This window comes from Malania oleifera, chromosome 6, assembly GCF_029873635.1.
Source record: "Malania oleifera isolate guangnan ecotype guangnan chromosome 6, ASM2987363v1, whole genome shotgun sequence".
Lineage (NCBI taxonomy): Eukaryota > Viridiplantae > Streptophyta > Magnoliopsida > Santalales > Ximeniaceae > Malania > Malania oleifera.
Genome location: NC_080422.1, coordinates 110,238,493 through 110,264,276, shown reverse-complemented (window position 1 = coordinate 110,264,276; position 25,784 = coordinate 110,238,493). Strand labels below are relative to the sequence as shown.

General features: G+C 38.9%; 1 protein-coding gene across 6 annotated transcripts in view; it reads left to right on the top strand.

Annotated features, from left to right (window-relative positions):
• Positions 1 to 25,784, top strand: part of LOC131157505 (uncharacterized) — a 38,976-nt gene that overhangs the window by 2,272 nt on the left and 10,920 nt on the right. For all 6 annotated transcript variants that reach the window (XM_058111711.1, XM_058111708.1, XM_058111713.1 and 3 more), the window contains exons 2-4: positions 5,030 to 5,113; positions 5,676 to 5,710; positions 5,889 to 6,000. In XM_058111711.1, the coding sequence (XP_057967694.1) occupies positions 5,030 to 5,113; positions 5,676 to 5,710; positions 5,889 to 6,000 (231 nt within the window). The remainder of the gene's footprint in view (positions 1 to 5,029; positions 5,114 to 5,675; positions 5,711 to 5,888; positions 6,001 to 25,784) is intronic.

Here is a 25,784-nt window from a genome sequence, read left to right as displayed (position 1 = left end):
CTCAACATATAAGAATCAAACCTCTTATACCATTGCCTAGGGGATTGCTTTAAACCATAAAGAGACCTATTCAACTTACATACCAGGTGTTCTTTACCTTGTCCACAAACCCCTCCGGTTGCTCCATAAAGATATCTTTCTCCAACTTACCATGAAGGAAAGCTGTCTTTACATCCATCTGTTCTAGATCTAAATCATGCATTAAAACCAATGCTAACAAGGATCTAATAGAAGCATGCTTAACAACTGGAGAAAAAATTTCATTATAATCTATACCTTCTTCCTGTTTGTATCCTTTTACTACTAACCTAGCCTTATATTTTATCCCTTTTGATTTTGAAGTAAGTTCTTTCTTTTTGAAAACCCACTTACAACCAATCAGCTTCGTCTCCTTGGGCTTCTGAACCAACACCCAAGTGTTATTCTTATGAAGAGACTCCATCTCCTCAACCATGGCTCCAAGCCAACTATCTCGTTCAGAACTCTGAATTGCTTTTTGAAAATCAGAAGGATCTCCACTACTAGTAATCAGAGCAAATGCAACTAAGTTTTCAAACCCATACCTGATTGGAGGCTTAACATTCCTCCTTTTTCTGTCGGTGGTTAGCCTTGTAGGCTCATGTCTATCACCTGTTTGAGGAATTTCTTGAGGAACTGTAGCCTGTCTCGTTGTATCCTGTGCAATAGAATCAACAAGAGTAGTCTGAGTATTACCCATACCTGAATTCTGAATACTGTCCAGCTCTACTTGAATAGGTACTCCCGCTGAATCAGACTCCACCTTCTTATCAGCATTTTCCTTCAACATGGCTTCCTTATCGAAGACCACATCCTTGCTAATGACCACCTTTCGTGCCATAGGGTCCCACAACCGGTATCCCTTCACTCCTTCTTGGAAACCAAGAAATATGCACGGTTTGGATTTAGAGTCCAACTTTGATCTTTCCTGTTTCTACACATGCACATATGATGGACAACCAAATATTCTCAACCTAGAGTAATCTTTTGGCTTACCTATCCATACCTTCTCAGGAATCTTTGCGTCAATAGCTGCAGAAGGAGACCTGTTTACCAAGTAGCATGCAATACTCATTGCTTGTGCCCATAATGACTTAGGCAAATTAGCCTGAATCCTCATACATCTTGTCCTCTCTAGTAATGTTCTGTTCATCCTTTCAGCTACCCCATTCTGCTGTGGCCTATGTGGAACTGTATAGTGCCTAGTGATCCCTTTTTCCTTATAGAAGTCAATTAACTGACTATTTTTGTACTGTAGATCTCAGAAACTTCACCTGTTTCCTTGTTTGTTTTTCTACCTGAGTTTTCCATTCTCTGAACTTACTAAATACCTCACTCCCGTGCTTTAGAAAATACATCCAGACTTTCTTGGAAAAGTCATCAATAAATGAGACAAAATAAATAGAACCACTGTGAGACTGTACCTATACTAGACCCCATACATGTGAATGAATGTACTCCAACACCTCCTTGCTCGTATGCTTTCCTATTCTGAAACTCATCTTGCGCTGGTTTCCAAACAAACAGTATTTACAGAACTTAAGCTTACAACAAGAATTACCTCCCAGTAAGTTCCGCCTGTGCAGTTCCTGCAAACCACGCTCACTTATGTGACCCAACCTCATATGCCACAGAATAGTATTATCTGTATTTGTATATGAAGAGGTACTAGCTGCAGCTCCACCTGTCACTGTGCTATCCACCAGAGTGTACAAATTGTTCCTCAAATGACGCTTTTTTACTACCAGTGAACCTCTAGTCATTTTCAGCACACCATCCCTAGTTGAAAAAGAGAAACCATTAGTGTTCAAAGGGCCCAAGGAAATCAGATTCTTTTTCAGATCTGGAACATGCCTCACATCCTTGATGGTTCTAACTACCCCATCAAACATCCTGATTCTGACCGTTCCAATACCAAGAATACCACAGGAAGCATCATTACCCATCAACACCGTCCCTCCAGAGATTAGTTCATAGGAGTCAAACCAGTCCCTGTATGGACACATATGATATGAGCACGCCGAATCTAAAGTCCAGGTATCGGCTAAGTAACTGGGACCTGTAGTAATAGCCAAAAGGTCCCCATCAAAAACTGATGAACTGCTCTCCACTACAGTAGCTTGCTCAGTTTTCTTCCTATTCTTTATTCTTTTACTCTAAATCTCTTTTCCTCCTTAGACAGTCCTTCTTCATATGCCCTTCTTTCCCACAATAAAAACAACCACTCCTCCAGTTCCCATTCTTACCCTTGGACTTGGATCGAGATTTCACTCGATTCCAATTACCCCTACTAGAACTCCTGCCCCGCTTTTGGTTAGACTCACCCTTAGCCACCAACTCTTCTTCATGTCCTGAATAATTTGGTTTGTGAAAATTCTCACTCTCCAGAACGGCAGTAGTCACCTTATCAACTGTAAGAGTCTTCTTACCTAGCAGTAGTGTTGTTTTCAAAGTATGAAGTGAACTAGGAAGCGAATATAACAGAATCAGTGCTTTATCTTTCCCTTCAATTTTTACCTCAATACTCAGCAATTGCGTGATTATTTTATTGAAATAATTGAGGTGGTCTCTGACTTTTGTGCCCTCAGTCATTCTCAACTGCTACAACTGTTTTTTCAAATACAGTCTATTAACTAAGGACTTGAACATATAAATATTTTCCAATTTTTTCCAAAGCTCGGCTAGTGATGTGTCATTCAACACACTGTATTTAATTTCTGGAGCTAAATTTAAGCAAATGTTACTTACCGCTTTCATTTTCAGCTCCTCCCACTGATCATCTGACATGGTCTCTGGCTTCTTGTCTTTCCCATACAATGCTTTAATCAGTCCCTGTTGGACTAACACATCTTTCATAGTGCTCTCCCACAAACTGAAATTATTTTTTCTATTAAAAGACTCCACCTCAAACTTTGCCGTCGAAATACTCGCCATTTAAAAATTGTATATTTTTTTTTTCTCCCTTTTTTTTTCTCTCTCCTATGACGTCAGCACCTGTCAGGATGATGTCAGCGCTCCACGGGAAGGATCTGCGCCTTGACCACGTTCCACTCGATTCGGATCCCTGATCCACTGCACGTGCGACCCGCATGTGTTCTAGCCGACCCAAATGCTGACCCGCGCCTTGACCCGGTGGGTTCCGCTTGGATCCGAATTGCAACCCAGCCTCTTGACCCGCGTGTGAACCTGTTGCGTTCCATACTCGACCCGATTCTGAATCCGGGTCTGTCACTCAATTCTGGTATTGTTCATCATGTTCTTCATCCGCGGAATTTTTTTTTTCACACCTTCAATTGAAAAAAATTTGGAATAATTTTCCAGCACCTGATATGAATCTGCGTACCTCAATCCGATTTTTCAATTGAAAAATTCCAGAATAATTTTTCGGCACCTGATCTGAATCCGCATACCTCAATCCGATCTGAACGAACCGCTCTGATCTCTGATCTTGAGCACTCCTGCGGAAAAACTATCCAAAAAATTTCTTTCAATCTGATCTGATCTATCAGATCTGCACCAAATCGAAACCGTGCTCTGATACCACTTGTTGACGCGCAGCGATTTTAATCTTTCGATCAACAAAATGAATAGCATAAAAAACATTCAAAGAAAAAATGTAGATGAGAGATTTTACGTGGTTCGGCAAGATTGCCTACGTCCATAGAGCGTGCACTTGGAGAAAAATCCACTATGAAACGATGGCAGTACAAGATCTGATTAGACTCTCCCCGATCCCAGATCCCCTGTACACCCCTTCTCCTGTCAAACCAGTGAAGAAACAATCTTCCTAGAGAGAAAGCCCCCTCTAGCTCTCCTTGCACAAAATGACAAGTAATACACTTTTTTTTCCATGGCTTACAAACATATATATGACACCACACAACCGTTGGATTTAGAGACGATCCAACGGTTGTGATAAAAGCCACAATAAATAAATAAATAAATAACATTTTTTTAACATGTTGTTTAAAGGAAGAATCAAGAGAAAAATAGTAAAAAAGTGAAGTTTTAGTGTTTAACAAATTATGCATATGCTTTCTCTAAATAAAAGGAAGAAAAAGTAACAAACGAACTGATAAATTTAAAAAACTAATATAAACCAACTTTTGAATTTTCAGAACACAGCCAAATTTTAATAGTGTTCTCCTTCTTAAGGGTAAAACACTATTCTCGTCCTAGAGTAAAGAATGGTTTTGTGAAGGCAAGAGAAGGTTGAACCATCTCTTTGCACTTTTCCATGATAGAACCGATGTAGAAAGAGAATTGAAGGCAAACATGTAAAAAAAAAAAGCAGTAAAAAAAAAAAGGCTTTTTTTTTGGGGGGGGAGGGGGGGTTTATTTGACCAGATCTTAAATGAATCAATCGATTTGGTAATGATTCATATATATATATATATATATAGATATATATATTTATTCAATTCTCCAGTAAGATTCAAATTGATTTGGTATGGAATTGATACAAATGGTACGATCCAAATTGTGAACCATACGATTCTAACAACTATCCCTCAAATTCTTTTGCATGTGTTCATATAGACAATGGGGCAAGTCAATTTCATACAACTTCCTGGGATGCTTATCAGGTTTATTATTTGATTTATCTAGCTGCTGCTGATGCTGTGCATGTGTGTGTGTACTGGACTCGTAGTTTTTGTTTATGTTGCATGTATGTCGTGTTCACTTGCTTTGTCTTCTGGTACATGAGCTGTACTTTTGGTCCCTTTTACAGGCCTGTGGATGCTTTCCTTGCCTGAATCATTTGTTGAAAGTAATAATTTTTTATTTGAGATATATAATTTCATATTTTTTGGATGGTAATGGATAATATGATCAGTATAAAAATTCTCTATTTATGTATTTTAGAGATTTATTTCTGCTGAAATTATGATCATGCAAGTGTGTTTCTATGTTTGGGTTTGTATTAGGTTAATTTGATTTGCCACATTTTCTCTCTTGAATATGTTGCTTTTTTTTTTTGGTTCTAATTGAGATTTTTCATTGAATGAAGATGGAGAAGGTGGCAAAATTGTTCAAGGCAAAGTTTGTTGTGAACACTAGTGAACTTGGGGAAGATGATCCACTTATGCAAAATGTAAGGCCTTAATCTGTTTTGTCCCAGAAAACTCAGATGTGGAAGGCGTGTATGCACTTTGTAACATGAACTACTCATGGGATTTTTCCTCCATTTGCTTGAATGAAGAAGCTTATCATATATCCATAAATCATTTTTTTTCACTTAGGGAAAAGACGGTTGAAGCGGTTTATGTGACAATATTTGGACTAGAAAAGTATGAGAAACATGGCAAGTGAGAAAATTGCCTATAATTTTTTTGTTGCCATTTCACGTGGCCAATGACTTCCTCAATACACGTGATGGTGTAATTTTTATTTATTTATTATTTATTATATATATTTTTAGTCTTGTTTTAAGCCTATAAGAAAGTTTATTCTTATTCTGTGTTTGGGAGCTTGGAGTACAGACCTTGGATTTAGTTTTGCATGTATTTGGATAAAATGCAACACAAATTGTATTGAGTTTTGTTCGAATCCATACAAATCCAAACCCCAAGCTAGAAATTCATGCTCCTAAAGACACCCTTAGCAACTTTATTCAGTTAGATAGTTAGTGACCATCTTAGTTCTCTTCCGTGCAGGGCACTGGGCATTTTCCGTCTTTGAACATTCCCTGGTATACAGTCCTCTCTGAAACAGATCTCTGAATTTGGTACAGTAGCATTGCATAGGCTTCCTATGATCTTATCTGTTCAAAAATATTGCTTCTTCTATGGCTTTCGAGTTTTGTGATTTTAGTTATGGTCTTCCATTCAATTTCTTCAGCAATTGGTCCTGAATAGTAATGCTTGTAGGTACACAACCAGTGTTTCAAAAGGACAAACAGGGGCTTACTTCTTGAAGAAGATTAGAGTTCGTTATGGGAAAACCATGGACATCATTTTGTTGGATACAGGGTCATTTCAGGTATTTTATTCTTGAATTTGTACTATGTTTGCTGGGCTCTTTTTTTCTCTCAAAATAAAATTCTTTTTCTTTTCCAAAATTATACTCTGTTTTGGGAATGGTGTTATCCTTCCCTTTCCTAGCTGTAATTTATGTTCATGAGTGACAGCAGTTATTTACGTTGTTGCTGGAGTCAAACCTTCTACTTTCTTTTCATGTGCATCGTGTCACTTAACTTTTTCAGTTATCATGCACATTGTAAAGATGTTAGGTAACTGGCTTGATAATCTGAATTCAACTCATGTTTTTGATCCAAACTTTTTTGTCCTTTGCATAGTCCTTTGTTCAGGCCGTTAGTAAAGCTAAATATAGATAATTTAATAGTTTGTATGATAGATTAGACGTAAAAGAAGGGAAAATATATATTTAAACTTGCTAAAGTTAGAGAAAGGAAGAGTAAAGACTTAGGAAATGTAAAATGTATAAAAATTGAGGATGATATTGTCTTAGTTAAGGACGAAAATATTAAAGAAAGATGGCGAAGTTACTTTAGTAAGTTGTTTAATGAAAACCAAATAAAAGACTTAAACTTAGAATTGTCAACTAAACATATGAGATTTGTTTGTAAAATTAAAATTAACGAAGTTAAGTTTGCACTAAAAAAGATGAAAAATGGAAAAACTATAGGACCAAATAACATCCCAATTGAAGTTTGGAAATGCTTAGGTGATAACGGAATTATATGGTTAATTATTTAATACAATTATAAAAATTAAGAAAATAAATACCTATATGCAAAAATAAAGGAGTTATTCAAGATTGTAATAACTATCATGGAATTAAACTTATGAGTCCGATGAAATTATGGGAAAGGGTAGTAGAAATGAAGGTCTCAGAAAATCAATTTGGTTTTATGTTTGGAAGATCTATCACAGAAGCTATATATCTTTTAAAAAGATTAACGAAAATGTTTAGGAAAGAGAAAAGGGACTTGCATATGATATTTATTGATCTAGAGAAAGCATATGATAGGATACCTAGAGAAGTTCTATAGTGGGTTTTAGAAAAAAAGGGTGTATGTAGTAGGTATACTGATGTCGTTAAGGATATGTACGACGGATTAATGACTAGTGTAAGGTTTAATGATCCCAAAAATATATATACTCAGTATAGTAATATTATACATATATATATATACACACACACATATATTATATGAGTAGGAGTAGGATAATTATATAATAATAAAATAATATTTTTATTAGAAGCCCCCACTTCCAGTCTTCCACGCACCACCATAATATAATAATAAAATAATACATTTTATGTCATTCCCATCATACATGTCACACATTCCCACTTCCAATCTTCCACGCACCACCATAATATAATAATAAAATAATATATTTTATGTCATTCCCATCATACATGCCACCACACACACACACACACACACACACATATATATAAAATAAAAAATTATACCGGCTGCCACTCCTATATATTTTGGTTCAACCGTCCATTACTATTTTATATATATATATATATAAAATAATGTACTGCCCATGATCATTCCCACTTCCATTCACACTTTCTTCCTAAAACATAGTAAATAATAAAATAATCAATAAATAGTGACATTTACATTTAAATATAAAAGAATACACTCTTTGCACAGTAAATAATGTATATATATATATATATATATATATATATATATATATATATGCATATGTCACTATCAAATACATTATTTTATATATTTATTGTGCAAAGAAATTGTGAACATTGATATACCTCAAAATATCTTCAATGATGCTGAAATAATCATATTTTTAATAATATTGGATTAATCAACCAACACAATAATTCAGCACAATAATGATCATCAATTATGATCTTCAATAATATTGAATTAATCATATCTTCAATAATGCTGGATTAATCAACCACCACAATAATTTAGCACAATAATGTTCTTCAATATTGTTGGATTAATCATATCTTCAGTAATGCTGGATTAATCAATCAGCACAATAATGATCATCAATTATTAATCAACCTCCATTACTATAAAAAAAGGACTTAAAGAAGAGGTAAGCATCTCATTCATACTCATTCTTTCTACTGTTGCAATTTAAAACCTTTCAATAGTCTCTTACTTAGGCATTAGAGTGATTCCTCGGGGTACACCCGGGGTCCTCTAAGCCATCCTTGTTTGTCTTTTTCAAGTAGTCGTGATCAAGGGGCAATTCCCGAAGAACATTCGATTTTTTGGCAGCAACAATTGGCGTCGTCTATGGGAACTTCTTGAGAGGTCTTCTTTTCCAATCTTTGATCTACATCACACAATTCGAAGTCAGATCCTATTGTGGGTGACCAATCACCCCAATCCATACATTCCGCACCAGTTGACAATTCCGACGTGACGAAAGGTGAGTTCCTTGAATTCCAGAAAAGAATGGAAGACATGTTCAACTTGTAGCAGAAAAGGGATTATAAGGAACTTGTCCCTCACCTTGACCGAGTAGAACCCGAGTCATATGGAAAGGTTGCAGTCCCACCAGAGATCGTTGGTAAAACTTTTGATCCAACAAAGAAGGTTGAAGATGCAAATAGCATCAGTATCTATGAACAACAATCACACGAATTAGAAGAAAAAATTCAAAAAAATTGATCAATTGGAGAAAATGATGAAGGAAGCTTGTAGCAACACATCCTTCGAGGAGTCCTCAATCAAATCTTCAGATTCACCTTTCACTAAAGAGGTAATAGATGTTTCCCTACCTAACAAGTTTAAAATCCCGAATATAGAAGGGTACGATGACTTGTATGATCCTGTAGATCACTTACACACCTTTAAAGTGTTGATGCAATTGCAAGGTGCACCAGATGCAATCATGTGCCGAGTATTTGCAGTCTCTTTAAAAGGGAATGCGAAGGCATGGTATCGAGCCTTGAAGCCTGGTTCCATCGGATCTTTTTCCAAAATGGAGTAATAGTTCATTGGACATTTCATCAGCAACTGAAGGATAACAAAAACTTCAGTTCATCTGACGAGCCTTGTTCAAAGAGAAAGGGAGACGTTAAAGAAATTCATGCATCATTTTGTCAACGCAACCCTGCAGATTTGAAACTTAGATCACGGAGTGACAGTATCAGCCCTGACAACGGTTCTCCTGCCAGGGGATTTCCTAAATTCACTAGGGCAAAACCCCCCAGTCAACATGGGAGAACTGATGACACGCGCCCAGAAATATATCAACCTAGAAGAGGTGATGACCACAAGAAGGAGCCAGACCAACCTGAAAATGAAGGGCCCAATAGATTAGCACTACTTATAAGGCCCGAAGACTAGCCCACTTGATGATCACAGCTCATGAGGCAAAAAAAAATACTGAGCACTACTCAGCAGAATGACCCAACTGATGAGCACAGCTCATAAGGCCTGAAGATTGGCCCAACTGATGAGCATAACTCATGAGACTTGAAGACTGGCCCAATAGATGAGCACTGCTCATAAGGCAAAATAAAACTGAGCACTGCTCAGTAGAATGACCCAACTAATGAACACAACTTATGATGCTTGAAGACTGACCCAATAAATGGGCACTACTCATTAGGCTTGAAGATTAGCCCATTTGATGAGCACAATTCATGAGGCCTGAAAACTATCTCAATAGATGAGCACTGCTCATGAGGCTTGAAGACCAGCCCACTTGATGAACACAACTCATGAGTCAAAACAAAGACTAAGCACTGCTCAGCAGAATGACCCAACTGATGAGCACAGCTCATGAGGCCTGAAGATTGGCCCAACAGATGAGCACTGCTTTTGAGGCCCAAAAATCAGTCCATTTAATGAGCACAATTCATGAGGCAAAACAAAGACTGAGAATTGCTCAGCAGAATGACCCAACTGATGAACACAACTCATGAGGCCTGAAGACTAACCCAATAGATGAGCACTGCTCATAATGCCTGAAGACCAGCTTGTTTGATGAGCACAACTTATGAGGCAAAACAGAAAATGATCATTGCTTAGTAGAATGACCCAACAGATGAGCATTGCTCATGAGTGCCGAAGACTAGCCCAATTAATGAGCACTGCTCATAAGGCAAAACAAAACTGAACACTGCTCATTGAAAAATCAGTCCAACTGATGAACATGACTCATGAGGCTTGAAAGCTGCTCGGATTGGTGAAAAACTAACCAAAAAGGTTGCTCGGATTGGTTAAAAATCTAACTAAAAAGGCTGCTCGGATTATTGAAAGACAACAAAATAGATGTTCAACTTGTTTGAAAAAAGAGCCGAACAACTGATCTAATCAATGATCCAATCGAACAACCACCGAAAAATGGTTCGGTAAAAGCCCGTCGGCTTAGATGAAGCTGAAACATGAAGAAACATGTTAAAAAAAAAAAAAAAAGGTACGGAAGATTTTTAAGTCTTCGAAATTTGGAAACAAGTTTCAAAAATTTGAAACCAGAGGAGGGCAATTGATATACCTCAAAATATTTTCAATAATGCTAGATTAATCAACCAGCACAATAATTCAACACAATAATGATCATTAATTATGATCTTCAATAATGCTGGAATAATCATATTTTCAATAATGTTGGATTAATCATATCTTCAATAATGCTAGATTAATCAATTAGTACAATAATTCAGCACAATAATGATTTTCAATAATGCTAGATTAATCATATGTTCAATAATGTTGGATTAATCAATCAGCACAATAATTCAGTACATTAGTGATCTTCAATAATGTTGGATTAATCAATTAGCACAATAACTCAGTACATTAATAATCTTCAATAATGCTGGATTAATCAACCAGCACAATAATTCAGCACAATAATGATCCTCAATAATGTTGGATTAATCAATCAGCACAATAATGATCATCAATTATTGATCAACCTCCACCACTATAAAAAGGGACTTGGAGAAGAGATAAGCATCTCACTCATTCTCACTCTTTCTACTGTTGCAACTCAAAACCTCTCAATAGTCCCTCACTTAGGCATTGGAGTGATCCCCCAGGGTACACCTTGGGTCTTTCAAGCCATCCTTGTTTGTCTCTTTCAGTTGTGATCAAGGAGTAATTCCCAAAGATCGTTCAATTTTCAAGCAACAACAGTTGGCGCCGTTTGTGGGAACTTCTTGAGAGGTTTTCTTTTCCAATCCTTGATCATGGCTATATCACACAATTCGAAGTCAGAACCTACTTTGGGTGGCCAATCACCTCAATCCATACATTCCGCACCAGTTGGCAATTCCGACGTGACGTGAGGTGAGTTCCTTGAGTTCCAGAAAAGGATGGAAGACATGTTCAATATGATCCTGCAGCAGAAAAGGGATCATAAGGAACTTGTCCCTCACCTTGACGATCATAAGGAACTTGGCCCTCACCTTGACCGAGTAGAACCTAAGTCACATGGAAAGGTTGCAGTCTTACCAGAGATTGTTGGTAAGACTTTTGATCCAATAAAGAAGTTTGAAGATGCAATTAGCATGGGTATCTATAAACAACGATCACATGGATTAGAAGAAAAATTCAGAAAAATTGATCTGTTGGTGCCTGAAAATCAAACGATCTTCAGTAATTGCTCCTTGATCACGACCACCTAAAAGAGACAAACAAGGATAGCTTGGAGGACCCGGGGTGTACCTCGGGGGATCACTCTGATGCCTAAGGGACTATTGAGAGGTTTTGAATTGCAACAGTAGAAATAGTGAGAATGAGTGAGATGCTTACCTTTTCTCCAAGTCCCTTTTTATAGTGGTGAAGGTTGATCAATAATTGATGATCATTATTGTGTTGGTAGATTAATCCAACAATATTTAAGATCTTTAATGTACTGAATTATTGTGCTGATTGATTAATCCAACATTATTGAAGATATGATTAATCCAGTATTATTGAAGATCATTATTGTGCTGAATTATTGTGCTAATTGATTAATCCAGCATTCTTGAAGATGTGATTAATCTAACATTATTGAAGATATTTTGAGGTATATCAGTTGCCCCCCCTTTGGTTTTGAAATTTTGAAAATTGTTTCCAAAGTTCAAAGACTTTAAAATCTTCCGTGCTTTTCTTTTTTTAACCCGATTCTTCATCTTTCAGTTTCATCCGAGCCGAAGGACTTCTATTAAGTTGTTTTTCGGCGGTTGCTCGGTCGGATCATTGATCCGATAAGTTGTTCGGCTCTTTTTTCAAACGAGATGAGCATTTATTTCTTTGTCTTTCAACAATCCGATCAGCTTTTTTGGTTATATTTTTAGCCAATCTGAGCAGCTTTTTTGGTTGAATTTTTATCAATCCGAGCAACTTTTAGGCCTCATGAGCCATGTTCATTAGTTGGGCCGATTTTTCAATGAGCAGTACTCAGTCTTTGTTTTGCTTTATGAGCAGTGCTCATTAAGTTGGCTGGTCTTTGGGCCTCATAAGCGGTGCTCATTTGTTGGGTCAGTCTTTAGGCCTCATGAGCTGTGCTCATCAGTTGGATCATTCTGCTAGCAGTGCTCAGTCTTTGTTTTGCCTCATGAGTTGCACTCATCAAGTGGGCTGGTCTTCGAGTCTCATGAGCGTTGCTCATCCATTGGGTCAATCTTCAAGCCTCATGAGTTGTGCTCATCAGGTGGGTTGATCTTCGGGCCTTATGAGTTGTGCTCATCAAATGGGCTGATCTTCGGGTTTCATGAGGAGTGCTAATCTATTGGGTCAGTTTTTAGGCCTCATGAGCTGTGCTCATCAAGTGGGCTGATCTTTGGGCCTCATGAGCAGTGCTTATCTATTGGGTCAGTCTTCAGGTTTGATGAGTTGTGCTCATCAGCTAGGCCATTCTGCTGAGCAGTGCTCAGTCTTTGTTTTGCCTCATGAGATGTGCTCATCAAGTGGGCTGGTCTTCGGGCCTCATGAGTGGTGCTCATCTATTGGGCCAATTTTCAAGCCTCATGAGCTGTGCTCATCAAGTGAACTGATCTTCGGACCTCATAAACAATGCTCATCTGTTGGGCCCTTCCTTTTCAGGTTGGTTCGGATCCTTCTTGTGGTCATCACCTCTTCTAGGTTGATGTATTTCTGGGCGCATGTCATTAGTTCTCGCATGTTGACTGAAGGCTTCTTTCCTTGTGAATTTAGGAAATCCCCTTGCTGAAGAGTCGTTGTCAGGGCTGCTACTGCCACTTCGTGATATAAGTTTCGAATCTACAGGGTTGCGTTGACAGAACGATGCATGAATTTCTTTAACGTTTCCATTTCTCCTTGAACAAGTCTCATAAGATGAACCGAAGTTTTTGTTATCCTCCGATTGTTGTTGAAATGTCTGGTGAACTATTGCTCCATTTCGGAAAAAGATATGATGGAATCAGACTTCAAGGATCGATACCACGCCTTGACATTCCCTTTTAAAGTGGTTGCAAATGATTGCATCTGGTGCGCCTTGCAATTGTATCAACACTTTAAAGGTGTCTAAGTGATCTACAGGATCAGACAAGTCATCGTACCCTTTTATATTCGGCATTTTAAACTTGCTAGGTAGGGGAACATCCATTACCTTTTTGGTGAAATGTGGATCTGAAGATTTGACGGAGGACTCCCGGAAGGATGTGTTGCTGCAAGCTTCCTTCATCATTTTCTCTAATTGATCAATTTTTTTGAATTTTTCTTCTAATTTGTGTGATCGTTGTTCGTAGATACACATGCTAATTGCATCTTCAACCTTCTTTGTTGGATTAGAAGTCTTACCAACAATCTTTGGTGGGACTGCAATCTTTCCATTTGACTCAGGTTCTACTCGGTCAAGGTGAGGGACATGTTCAATATGATCTTGCAACACAACTCATGAGGCCTGAAGACTAGCCCAATAGATGAGCACTGCTCATGAGGCCTGAAGATCAGCCCACTTGATGTGCATAGCTCATGAGGCTTGATGACTGGCACAATAGATGAGTACCGCTCATGAGGCCCAAAGACCAGCCCACTTGATGAGCATAACTTATGAGGACTACTCAAGTGTAGAATTATGAGTGTCGAACGATAACTCGGGTGTATGATCCCGAAAACTACTCAAGTGTAGAATTTTGAGAGTTGGATGATAACTCAGGTGTATGATCCCAGAGACTACTCAGATGCAAGATTTTGAGAGTCTACTGGCAGCTCGAGTATAGGATCTCGAGGTTTCTGTGTCTACTCAGGTATAGGATCCCGAGGACTTTTTGGCCGCTCGACTACTCAGATGTAAGATCTTGAATATTTGAAAATAGTTACTTCACTGGGGGTGATCAATCGGGTGTAGGGTCTAGGACTCTGAGTCTCTGAAAAATAGTTACTTCCCTGGGGATGATCAATCGGGTATAGGGTTTCGAGATCCTTTGGCTACTTGACTACTCAGATGTAGGACTTTGAGTCTCTGAAAGATAGTCGTTTCGCTGGGGATGATCAATCGGGTGTAGGGTCTCGAGATCTTTTGGATGTTTGGCTACTCAGGTGTAAGATCCTAAGTTTGCTGATTGCTCGAGTGTAGGATCTCGATGACTTCTCAAATGTAGGATTCTGAGAGTCTACTGATTGTTCGAGTGTAGGATCTCGAGGACTTCTCCGATGTAGGATTTTGAGAGTTTGTTGATTGTTTGAGTGTAGGATCTCGAGGACTTCTCAGATGTAGGATTCTGAGAGTTTGCCGATTGCTCGAGTGTGGGATCTCGAGGACTTATCAAATGTAGGATTCTGAGAGTCTATTGGCCGCTTGAGTGTAGGATCTCGAGGATTTCTCTGATGTAGGATTCTGAGAGTCTGCGGATTGTTCAAGTGTAGGATCTCGAGGACTTCTTAGATGTAGGATTTTGAAAGTCTGCTAATTGCTTGAGTGTAGGATCTTGAGGACTTCTCAGATGTAGGATTTTGAGAATCTGTTGATTGCTCGAGTGTAGGATCTCGAGGACTTCTCAGATATAGGATTCTAAGAGTCTGTTGATTGCTCGAGTGTAGGATCTCGAGGACTTCTCAGATGTAGGATTCTGAGAGTCTATTGATTGCTCGAGTGTAGGATCTCAAGGACTTTTCAGATGTAGGATTCTGAGAGTTTGCTGATTGCTCGAGTGTCGGATCTCGAGGCTTTTGGTGTCTACTCGAGTGTAGGATCCCAAGGACTTCTCAAATGTAGGATTCTGAGGGTCTGTTGATTGCTCAAGTGTAGGATCTCGAGGACTTCTCGGTGTCTACTCGAGTGTAGGATCCCGAGGACTTCTCAGATGTAGGATTCTTAGGGTCTGCTGATTGCTCGAGTGTAGGATCTCGAGGACTTCTCAAGGATTGCTCAGGTGTCAAAACAAATGGGTTAATTTTCTCCTGGGTTAACTGCCCCAGTTTCAAAGCAGATGTCTCAATTTGTTCTTGGGGTTAACTCCCCCAGTTTCAAAGCATGTCAATCTGTGCTTGGGGTCAGCTGCCCCAGTTTCCCAGTCTGTCAATTTGTTCCCGAGGTCAGCTGTTCCAGTTTCAAAGCATGTCAATCCGTGTTTGGGGTCGGCTGCCCCAGTTTCAAAAGATGTCATTCTGTGTCTGGGGTCAACTGCCCCAGTTTCAAAGCATGTCAATCCATGCCTGGGATCAACTGCCCCAATTTCCCAGTGTGTCAATTTGTTCCTGGGGTCAGTTGCCCAGTTTCAAAGAATTACTCATTCAAGGATGCAAGAGGATGTTCAGAAGCCTACTCAACAAGACAAGTATGAATGAATGATGCTTTGTTGCATGTTGCTACTTGTGATGCTAGAATGCAGGGATATGTTACTATATGTATGCATGTTGCTACCTATGACGCAAAATCATGTATGCATTTTTCTTTTCTATGTAATGAAATGCATGATGATGTATGAAATTTCTTTTTCCAATGCGCCTGTAATCAGCGACCTAATTTTTGAGTTTGGCCATGTTTTCGAACTCCAATCTGATGTGAATGCCACTGAATCTGGTTCAAATGAGACTCAACCCAAGATGTGCCCCAATTACACACGTCACTGATCTTGGTCATGCTTTCAACTTCATTTTGATATGAAAAGCATAGAAACTGGCTCTATAGTAGCTTAACATGAAATCTGCCCCAATTACATTTGTTTGCAACTAATCTTGGCCAATGCTTTCAACTTTTGCTTTATCATGAAGCCACCTGGATTGGCTTCACAGGAACTCAACATCGAGCTTGCCCCAGTTACATTCATCTGTGGCTGATTCTGTCCATTTGACATTCTTTCAATAGGGACCTTCTTGGCGATTCCTTGCAGGATACCTTCTTTGACTATCCATTCCTCTTTTGGAGCTTTTGAAGAGTGAGAAAGGGAGTTTTTTTTTTTAAAGGATGAATGTTCATGCATTTAGGATATCAATTTGCTAAATCAAGAGATTAGATGCACAAAATAGATGTTTTACCATGTTTATGCTATTTTGAAGGAAAATTTTTATGCTTGTATTCAAAAGTCATATGACATTGATGCTCTATCAGGCTGAATAATTGACTCTCTCCCTTTGTCGATTGCCCTTGTTTTATCGAGGGAAACTTCTCCTCTTCTGTCTTATTTTGCTGTGAACCCACTAGAAATCTTTTGTTTAACTGTTGCTCCTAGTTTAGCCAGTCCGACCCATGTTTTGATCTCAAGATGGTCTTTAAGACTCGGGACGAAACATAGGCTTAGGGATTTAGGTTTTTAGAAGAACAGGGAAACTAAGGCTCAAAAATCTCATCCCCCAAATGATATCTTCTGCCCTAGTTTGTGGCGAGGCGTTTTTGCAAGAATTTGACTGAACTTGTCCTTTTGAACAAGCTGCCTACGTACTTCTTCAGGATCAGGTCATTACGTAGTTCAGACTCAACATTGAGTCTGACAATTCATTTGAGACAACAATATATGCCAATCTGATCAGGACTTTCATTTAGACCGTAATGTAGGCTTAGGGTATTGGTTAGAGAAGAAAAAGATACAATACTGCTCAAACTTTGCTGAATTTAAAAAGGGTAATCCTTGGTCAAAGATCACATCTTAAGCATGTCCCTTTTCATTTCCTTTCTTTTTCTTCTTTTTCTGCATTTTTTTTTTTGCTCTCTCTTTTATGGAGAATTTTTTAGCATCATGTTCATTGGAAGCTCAATTGGGACTAATCTTTTTAAAACTGCCCCAGTGTAGGGTATGATCATTTGACGGGTTAATCAAGAATTGAATTCTTTTAGGCTCAAGAGGGCTTGCAAGGGGTTTTTCTTTTTCTCAACTTTTCTTTCTTGGTAGTCGAAAAATGGTCTGCCGTAACTTTGGGTAACCAATTGCTGTCTCATATGATTTGTTAGACCTTTGAAACCCTGAACCTAGTTTAGTTTGAGGAAAATGACTTTTAAAGAAAATGACTTAACATTCAAGTTCAAACGGGTTAGCAAATGGTAAATTCACATTTGGGTTCATTTTAGGAGGATTGGTAGGCCAAAGATGGCCATCTGTTATTTGATCAAAACGAGAGTTATAAACTGACATGAAATTTTTGGAACAATACAATCATTTTGTTGAGTTTCTTCGAGAGTAAAATACTCCTTCATAACATTTGAATTCAATGGGGTAAGGACAATTATTCCATACTCCTCTTCTTCTGCCTTTGGGCTAAATTTTCAAAATCAATATCTCTTCCTAGCTCGTGAATATTGACAATGTTACTTTCCCTATTCCCGCATAAGACGCTAGCAAAAAAAATTTTACAATTGAACTTATGATGCAAATGATATATGAAAGTGCATAACTTCATTTCATTGATGGGGATGAAATTCTCTGAGACAGAAATGTCACAGAATTACAAAGAGAAAATGAAAATAAAGAAATAAAGAAGACAAAAACACCATATGAAGTGGATTGGATAGTCAATAGTCTGTCAATTTTGTGTTTCCACTCCAGTTGTGAAAAGGTAAACCCCTCCATTCAAGCTATTCCTGGATCCATGGCTGATACTCTTTTTCTTCTTGGCTTTGGCTCCTTCTGACATGTTAATCATTTCCTTCCCTGTGATTGGGTAGAAGATCATTCTGAATTCCTGACTATTTATCATTAAAAGTAAACAACTGGCGTCCCTCAACGATTGTACCTTGTGCTTAAATGTCCAACATCGGTCAACGGTGTGGCCCGGTGAACTAGAATGATACGTGCAATGAGCATTCGGGTCATACCACTGTGGTAGGGGATGCCGTATAGTTACTCCAGGGATGACTGAGATGAGCTTTCTTTCAAGAAATTGGGGGAACAATTCCACATAGGACATAAGAATTGGCTCGATCTTATTAGGACCCCTTCCTTGCGTCTGAACATTTTACTGAGTAAGTGTAGGCCCGGAGGGAGTGAGCTGGGGTCTTATGCCTGCATGCACTACCCGATTAATGTTGGCTTCAGCAACAAAATTTCTCCTTAACCCCTTATTTCTGACTGCCTTGGTAATAATGCCCTTGAATCATGTGGGCTTCCTTGTCTTTCTTCTTACCTGTCCAATTCTTGTTTGATTCGGTCTCGGTGCTATTGCTTTTGATCTGACCCGCCTTGATGTCAGCTTCGATCCTTCCTCGGGCTGCCACAATGTCCATGAAATCGTGGGGAGTTGCTCCCAAGAGATGCCTACAGTAGGGGTCTTTTAGTGTACTCACAAATAACGTGTGACTTCTCGGTCACCTACCAAGGGGTCCACTTGGATCACCACATCCTTCCATCTATAGGCATATTCTCGAAAGGTTTTTGTTGGTCTCTTTCCCATCTTTAGTAGAGCTATACGATTTGACACTATTTCCATAACATGACGGTATTGAGTTATGAAAGCGTTGGCCAGATCTCCCCATGTGTGAATTCGCTCCCTGTCTTGGTAGATATACCATCTGGCCGCCGTACCGGTTAGACTGCTCTGGAAGCAGTGCATCATCAGTTTCTCATCGTCGGAGTAGGCCGCCATTACTTGGCAATACAATCGGAGGTGAGTTTGTGGGCACCGGGTCCCATCAAACTTTTCAAAATCCAGTACTCTGAACTTTGGTGGTAGGACCACTTTCGATACTAGGCAGAGGTCCGCCGGATTAATAGAACCGAATTAATTAGATCTTTCGATGGATCTCAACCATTCTTCAAGCACATCATAGCAACGCTCGGTTGCGATTCTGCTTGCCCTTGCATCTGTCATCATTATCGGGGGTACTCCGACCGCTGGAATTTTTGGCATTGGTGCGGTAGGAATGAATGGAGCACCATTCGGTTTTCTACGGTGACTGGAGGTTGTGCCGATGTTTGCCCGTGGGCCGGGGTGAACCCCAAAGCGGGGATGGGATCCATGTCAACTTCATTATCCTGCTCCTGTAGTGTATTTTCCCTTGTCTAGTAGCAACTCCAGTATCCTTTTTTTCTTAGTTACTCAACTCTTCCTGTCCTTGCTCTATGCCTAGGACCCGACTTTCTAATTGCTCTGCCATGACTTCCGTCTTACTTCTGGTGTTGTAAGGGTGGGTAGAGGTAGGCTTAATCTTGGAATTCTGGTCTTTGGTTTGGCTTGATTTTATAGGAAATCGGAATGTGATTATTGGCCCATTGGAGATGAAATCTTATGCGTGGATGCATGCAATACAACCTAAATAATCATTTGGTCAGGGTTTCGGGAAAAACCCCATACATTAATGATTTTGGGAATAATCCGTTTTCCCCTGGATAGGGTGTCTTGGGAGATAAAAATTGACTCTGTGACGCCCTGATTTTCGTACTATTTTTTTTTGAACAATAATAAATATTCACAAATCGGCCACGTCAACAACCCGGTTGCCACCCATATGACCCGACCCGCATTGGGTTTCGGGTAAATAGTCATTTCATTTATACAACCTAACAGTGGAAGACGGTATATACATAACAATCAGAATACAATACCCAGAGTATCAACATACATATATAAATACATTACTACCACATACCCAAAACAACACAACCCTAGTCCCATCACACCCCCCCTAGTCTAGGAACTCACCCTATGTGTCAGGGTCTCAACTCCCTGTGGTCTTGGAGCTCTATCACCCGGCCTATCTCTGTTCCCTGAAAATTTAGATTATTTGAGTGAGACACATCTCAGTAAGAAGGAATAAATGATTCACAGTGTGTAGCAATATGAGTTCAATTATAATACACTTTACTTCAAATCATTTTTTCATCCGAGAAAAATACATTGATAAACATATTCTTATAATCATATAGATATACAACACAAGCTTTTATAAGCTTTAAAACCATCTTTCAAGTTCAATAATTTCTAACACATATTTACCCGTGAAGTTCCTGAGAATAGGGAAGATTACCCGCCCATACAGGTAGCTTCCCTTTGCCCTAACACGTTATGCAGTCAGGTATGACCACATCTAATACCTATCAGGGCACTCACCTTACTCAGTAAGCTCTTAGGCCAAGAGTTTCATTTCGCCTCAATTATTTATATTATTAACTCACACGGATCTATTTCTCATTTTCCATTATTTCTTCCATTTCTCATTTTAGCCCATTTTATCATTCATTCACTTTCCATTTCCATTTCACTATCCAGCTCATGAGTATCCTTGGTACCTAGTACCAACATCGTGTCTGTAACTCATGACTACCCTGAGGATCTTGCTTTCCACGCCATGCTTCCCCCCATGGTCAAGGTTGTGCGGCCCGAAGGCTGGATCTAGTCGCGGTTGGTCGACCCAGTTAGATCAAAATAACATATCACATATCTCGCGTCTATAGTACGACTGACCAGCCTATAGCCCTGATCCGGACTCAGGGGGCACAACAACTCTACTAAACAGCTCAGTCGACTGTCACGCCACATGCTCCAAAAGTCCATGTGGTTGCACTACACCACTAGCAACGGTACAATGCTCAATATTATAACACATCATTAAAGTTTCCACAATCATTTGTTAGGGTTATCACTACCACATACCCGCAATCATTATGCGGTATTGACATTTCATCAATCATATTTCAATTCCATATTGCAGTATTCATATTTCCCATGTTCACATTTCAGTATATACGTTTCAGAATTCGCGTTCTCATTTTCACGTTTCAATATTTTCATATTCATATGCACCATTAATCTCATATCGGTATATCTCAATTCATCTCAATAAAAATGTTCTCATCATTTTCTGTGCACATTTCATCATCTCGTAGTAGTATATATATCGCGTTTCATGTATTTTAACATTTCTCAAAATACCCATATCAGTAATTTACACAATCTCATTTTCATAGAAATCATTTTTATTCACATATAAATACCAAATTTCATTATTTTCCACTAACATATCAATAATTCTCATTCCATTATTTTCTCAGAAATTACTCATTATTATATTTCACATTTTTTATTATGAGTCATATGCCACACAGTTTTCACCTAATATTCATAATATATTAATTTCACAAGGAAAAATTCCGTAACTTTATTTTCTAAATATTCATTCAATCAATAATATAATAATACTGTTATAATTTATTCCCTTTACCTGGTTTACTGAGAATCTCGTTAATACCTAGATCCTACGCCCTTTGGCGCCCGAAACTCAAATCTTGTAATTCGTGTTTTTCCTAGATTAATTAACTCATTTACCAAAATAATACCCATATAACCTTCCCTAGGCTCCATATACTCCAAATTAGCATTTAAACTAATATTTTATACCCTCACTTGGTTTTTTAAACTATGCCTGTAGGGTCTCGAAATTACACTCACGGTACTCACCCGGGCCCTGAATTTTAAAAATCCTACTTCAACCTCAGAATGCCCAATATTCTAGCATTTTTAAATCAACATTAATTAAATAATAATTGGCCCCTTAATAATCCCCTTATCCAAATTTTGGGGTTATGCCTATGATGACCCCACGAGAAATCCACTCCGCTAGACTTATAGAGAATTATCCCTAAATTCTCATGGTTGTGTCCGATTGTCAATTAAGCTTAAAATTTACAAGAAATTAAGGTAAAAATGAAAATTTAGCTTACCCTAGGAGATACACCTGCGCCGCTTCTACAACCAACCCGCTCCTGTAGAAATGACGGCGGCGGAAAATGGAGTTCAATGGTATTTTTTGATTTCGATCGGGCGAGCATCTGTCGAGAAAATGAGGAGAGAGGGAGAGAGAACGAGGAGAGAGAGAGAACGCACGCAGGAGGCCTGCATAGAGAATGGGAAAAGAAAGGGGAGGGGGTACTTCCTGAACGATCCTAATCCTTCTGGAAGGTTAACATATATATATATATATGTATATATATATATATATATTATATATTATAATATAATATAATATTATATATTATAATATAATATTATATTATATAATATTAATATATTATATTGTATTATTTAATTAATAATTATTATTTATATTATTAATTTAATTTAATTAATTACTTAATTAATTTTTTATTATTATTATTATTATTATTATTATTATTATTAGGATCCACTACATTCTCCTATAATAATTATTTTTGGGGCATTACATTCTTCCCTTCATATAAAAAATTTCGTCCTTGAAATTTGCTTTTTATCAATTTTCATTCTTGAAGAGAAATACCCCAATTTATTAATTACCCTCACTTATGGCGGAGGAACACCGTTATTATAAAGAGGATTTTGGGAGACTACATCTATTTAAAATTCTCTCAAAGCCATTCATATCTCAAAACTAAAAACTTTATCTATCCTACGCTGTATACAAATCAAAATACATACATCATTATTTACCTTTTCTCTAACTGGCTTAACTCTAAACTCCATTGAATAAATATGGATATCTCTGGTGCATTTGATTCTCTAATTCTCAAGAAGCCTCCTCAACGGCATGATTGCGCCATAAAACTTTTACTAGTGGAATCTTCTTTGTGCGTAGCTCCTGTTCTTTCCAGTCAAGAATCTGAACTGATACTTTCTCATAAGCTAAAGTATCACCCAACTTCAGTGCTTCATAACTGATCACATGGGAGGGGTTTGAGGCGTATTTTCTCGGCATAGAAACGTGGAATACGTCATGGATCCTAGACAGGACCGGTGGTAATGCTAATTGATAGGCAACTGGACCCTCTCTTTCAAGAATCTCAAATGGTCTATTATACCTAGGGTTCAACTTATCTTTCCTCCCAAACTTCATAACTCCCTTCATCAGTGCCACCTTCAGGAATATGTGATCTCCTGCGTCAAACTCTAATTCTCTTCGGCGAGTATCTGCATAACTCTTCTGCTGACTCTGTGCTGTCCTGATCCTGTCTCTGATGAGTTTGACTTTATCCAGAGTCTGCTGTATCAGCTCTGGCCACAATATCTGTCTCTCCCCAATCTCATCCCAGTATAATGGGGATCGGCACCTCCTGTCATATAACGCCTCATACGGTGCCATCCCAATACTGACCTGGTAGCTGTTATACGCAAACTCGACCAGTGGCAAATACTGCATTCAATGATCTCCAAAGTCCAGCACACATGCTCGCAGACTCTTCCAAAAACGAGATGTGAACTGTGGGTTTCTGTCTGAAATTATGGACACTGGGATGCCATGGAGCCTAACTATCTCCTGGATATATAACTCAGCCAATCTGTCCATGGAGTAAACTCTGTTCGGCAAAAAGTGGTCAGTCTTTGTCAGTCGATCCACCACCACCCAAATAGCGTCCTGTCCATGCAATGCCGGTTGTAATCCTGTGACAAAATCCTTCGCTATATGCTCCCACTTCCATTCAGGAATGTGGAGTGGCTGCAATGATCCTACCGGTCTCTGATGCTCAACTTTTACTTGCTGGCACGTCAAACACTGATCCACATACTGGACTATCTCCCTCTTCATGTTGCTCCACTAGAAGGACTCTCGAAGATCTCTGTACATTTTAGTGCTACCTAGATATACAGTATACAGGGACCGATGTGCTTCCTCCAAAATAACCTTCTTGATCTTAGGGTCGGCAGGAATGCGTAACCTGGTACGGAACCTCAAGGCTCCATCATCTGAGATGCTCTGTTTCTTGATCATCGTGTACCTTCCTCATAAGCTCTACTAGTTCTGCATCATTCATCTGAGTTACTTTAATTCTCTCCTATAGAGTTGGCTGCAAAACCAGGTTAGCAATAAACGCCTGGTAATCGCCCTCTACCAGTTCCACACCGAGCTTCTCTAGATCCATCTGGATCGGATGCTGAATTTCCACTGCAGACACAGATGAATCCACTGATTTTCGGCTCAAAGCATCAGTGACCACATTAACCTTTCCTGAGTGATAGCTAATAGTGCAGTTGTAATATTTTATTAGCTCCAGCCATCTTCTCTGCTTCATATTTAATTCCTTCTGCGTGAAGAAATACTTTAAGCTCTTATGGTCAGTAAATATTTCACTTCTACCCCCATATAGATAGTGCCTCCAAATCTTTAGCGCGTAAACAACTGCTGTCAATTCTAGATCATGGGTAGGGTAGTTCTTCGCATATTCTTTCAATTGTCGTGAGGCATAGATTTTCACTCTCCCTCGTTGCATCAACACACATTCGAGCCTTTATGGGACGCATCACTGTAAATTACTAATTCTTCTTCTCCTGAAGGAATCGTCAACACAGACGCAGTGATGAATCGTTGCTTCAATTCCTGGAAGCTTTGTTCACATTCATCAGATCACTCAAACTTCACTCCCTTTCTGATCAATCTGGTAAATGAGTCTGACAATTTTGAGAAGCCCTCAACAAACCTGCGGTAGTACCCAGCCAATCCCAGGAAACTCCTGATCTCGTGCACATTCTTTGGTCGTACCCAGTCTACTACCGCCTCAATCTTATTCGGATCAACAAAAATATCACCCCTGGATATAACGTGTCCAAGGAAGGTAACCTGTTCTAGCCAAAACTGACACTTCTTGAGCTTTGCATATAACTTCTTCTCTTTCAACACTTGAAGCACTATATTTAGATGCTCCTCATGCTCCTCTGGGCTCTTCGAATACACCAGTATATCATCAATAAATATTACCACAAACTGATCCAAATACTTGTGAAAGACCCTTCTCATTAGATCCATAAACACTACAAGAGCATTCGTCAATCCAAACGGCATAACCAGAAATTCAGTGTCCGTACCATATTCTAAATGCCGCCTTCGGAACATCTTCCGCCCTGACTCTCACCTGATGGTACCCGGAGTGTAAGTCTATCTTTGAAAAGATCTGTGTCCCCTGTAACTGGTCAAACAAATCATCGATACGCGGGAGCGGGTATTTATTCTTGATAGTTACTTTATTTATTTTTCTATAGTCAATGCACAACCTCATCGACCAATCTTTCTTCCTCACAAACAAAATCGGTGCTCCCTAGGGCGAGATCCTGGGCCGAATAAACCCCTTATTTAACAGTTCCTGTAACTGTTCTTTCAATTCTTTCAGCTCTGTTGGTGCCATTCTATATGACGCCTTCGAAATCGGCGCTGTTCCCGGAATCAGATCAATAACAAACTCTACCTAATGATCAGGAGGTAGTCCCGGCAAATCCTCGGTGAATACATCCAGAAAATCCTCACCATTGGGATATCCTCCACCCTCAGCTCCCCTTTTGATACTGTCTTCACACAGACTAAATATCTCTGACAGCCTTCTAATAGTAATCTACACGCCTGAATAGCGGATAATAACTAAGGCGGGGTTCGCACACATGATCCCACGAATCTGTGCTCCTGTTCCTCTAGGGGTCTGAATATTACCTCTCTCTGATGGCAATC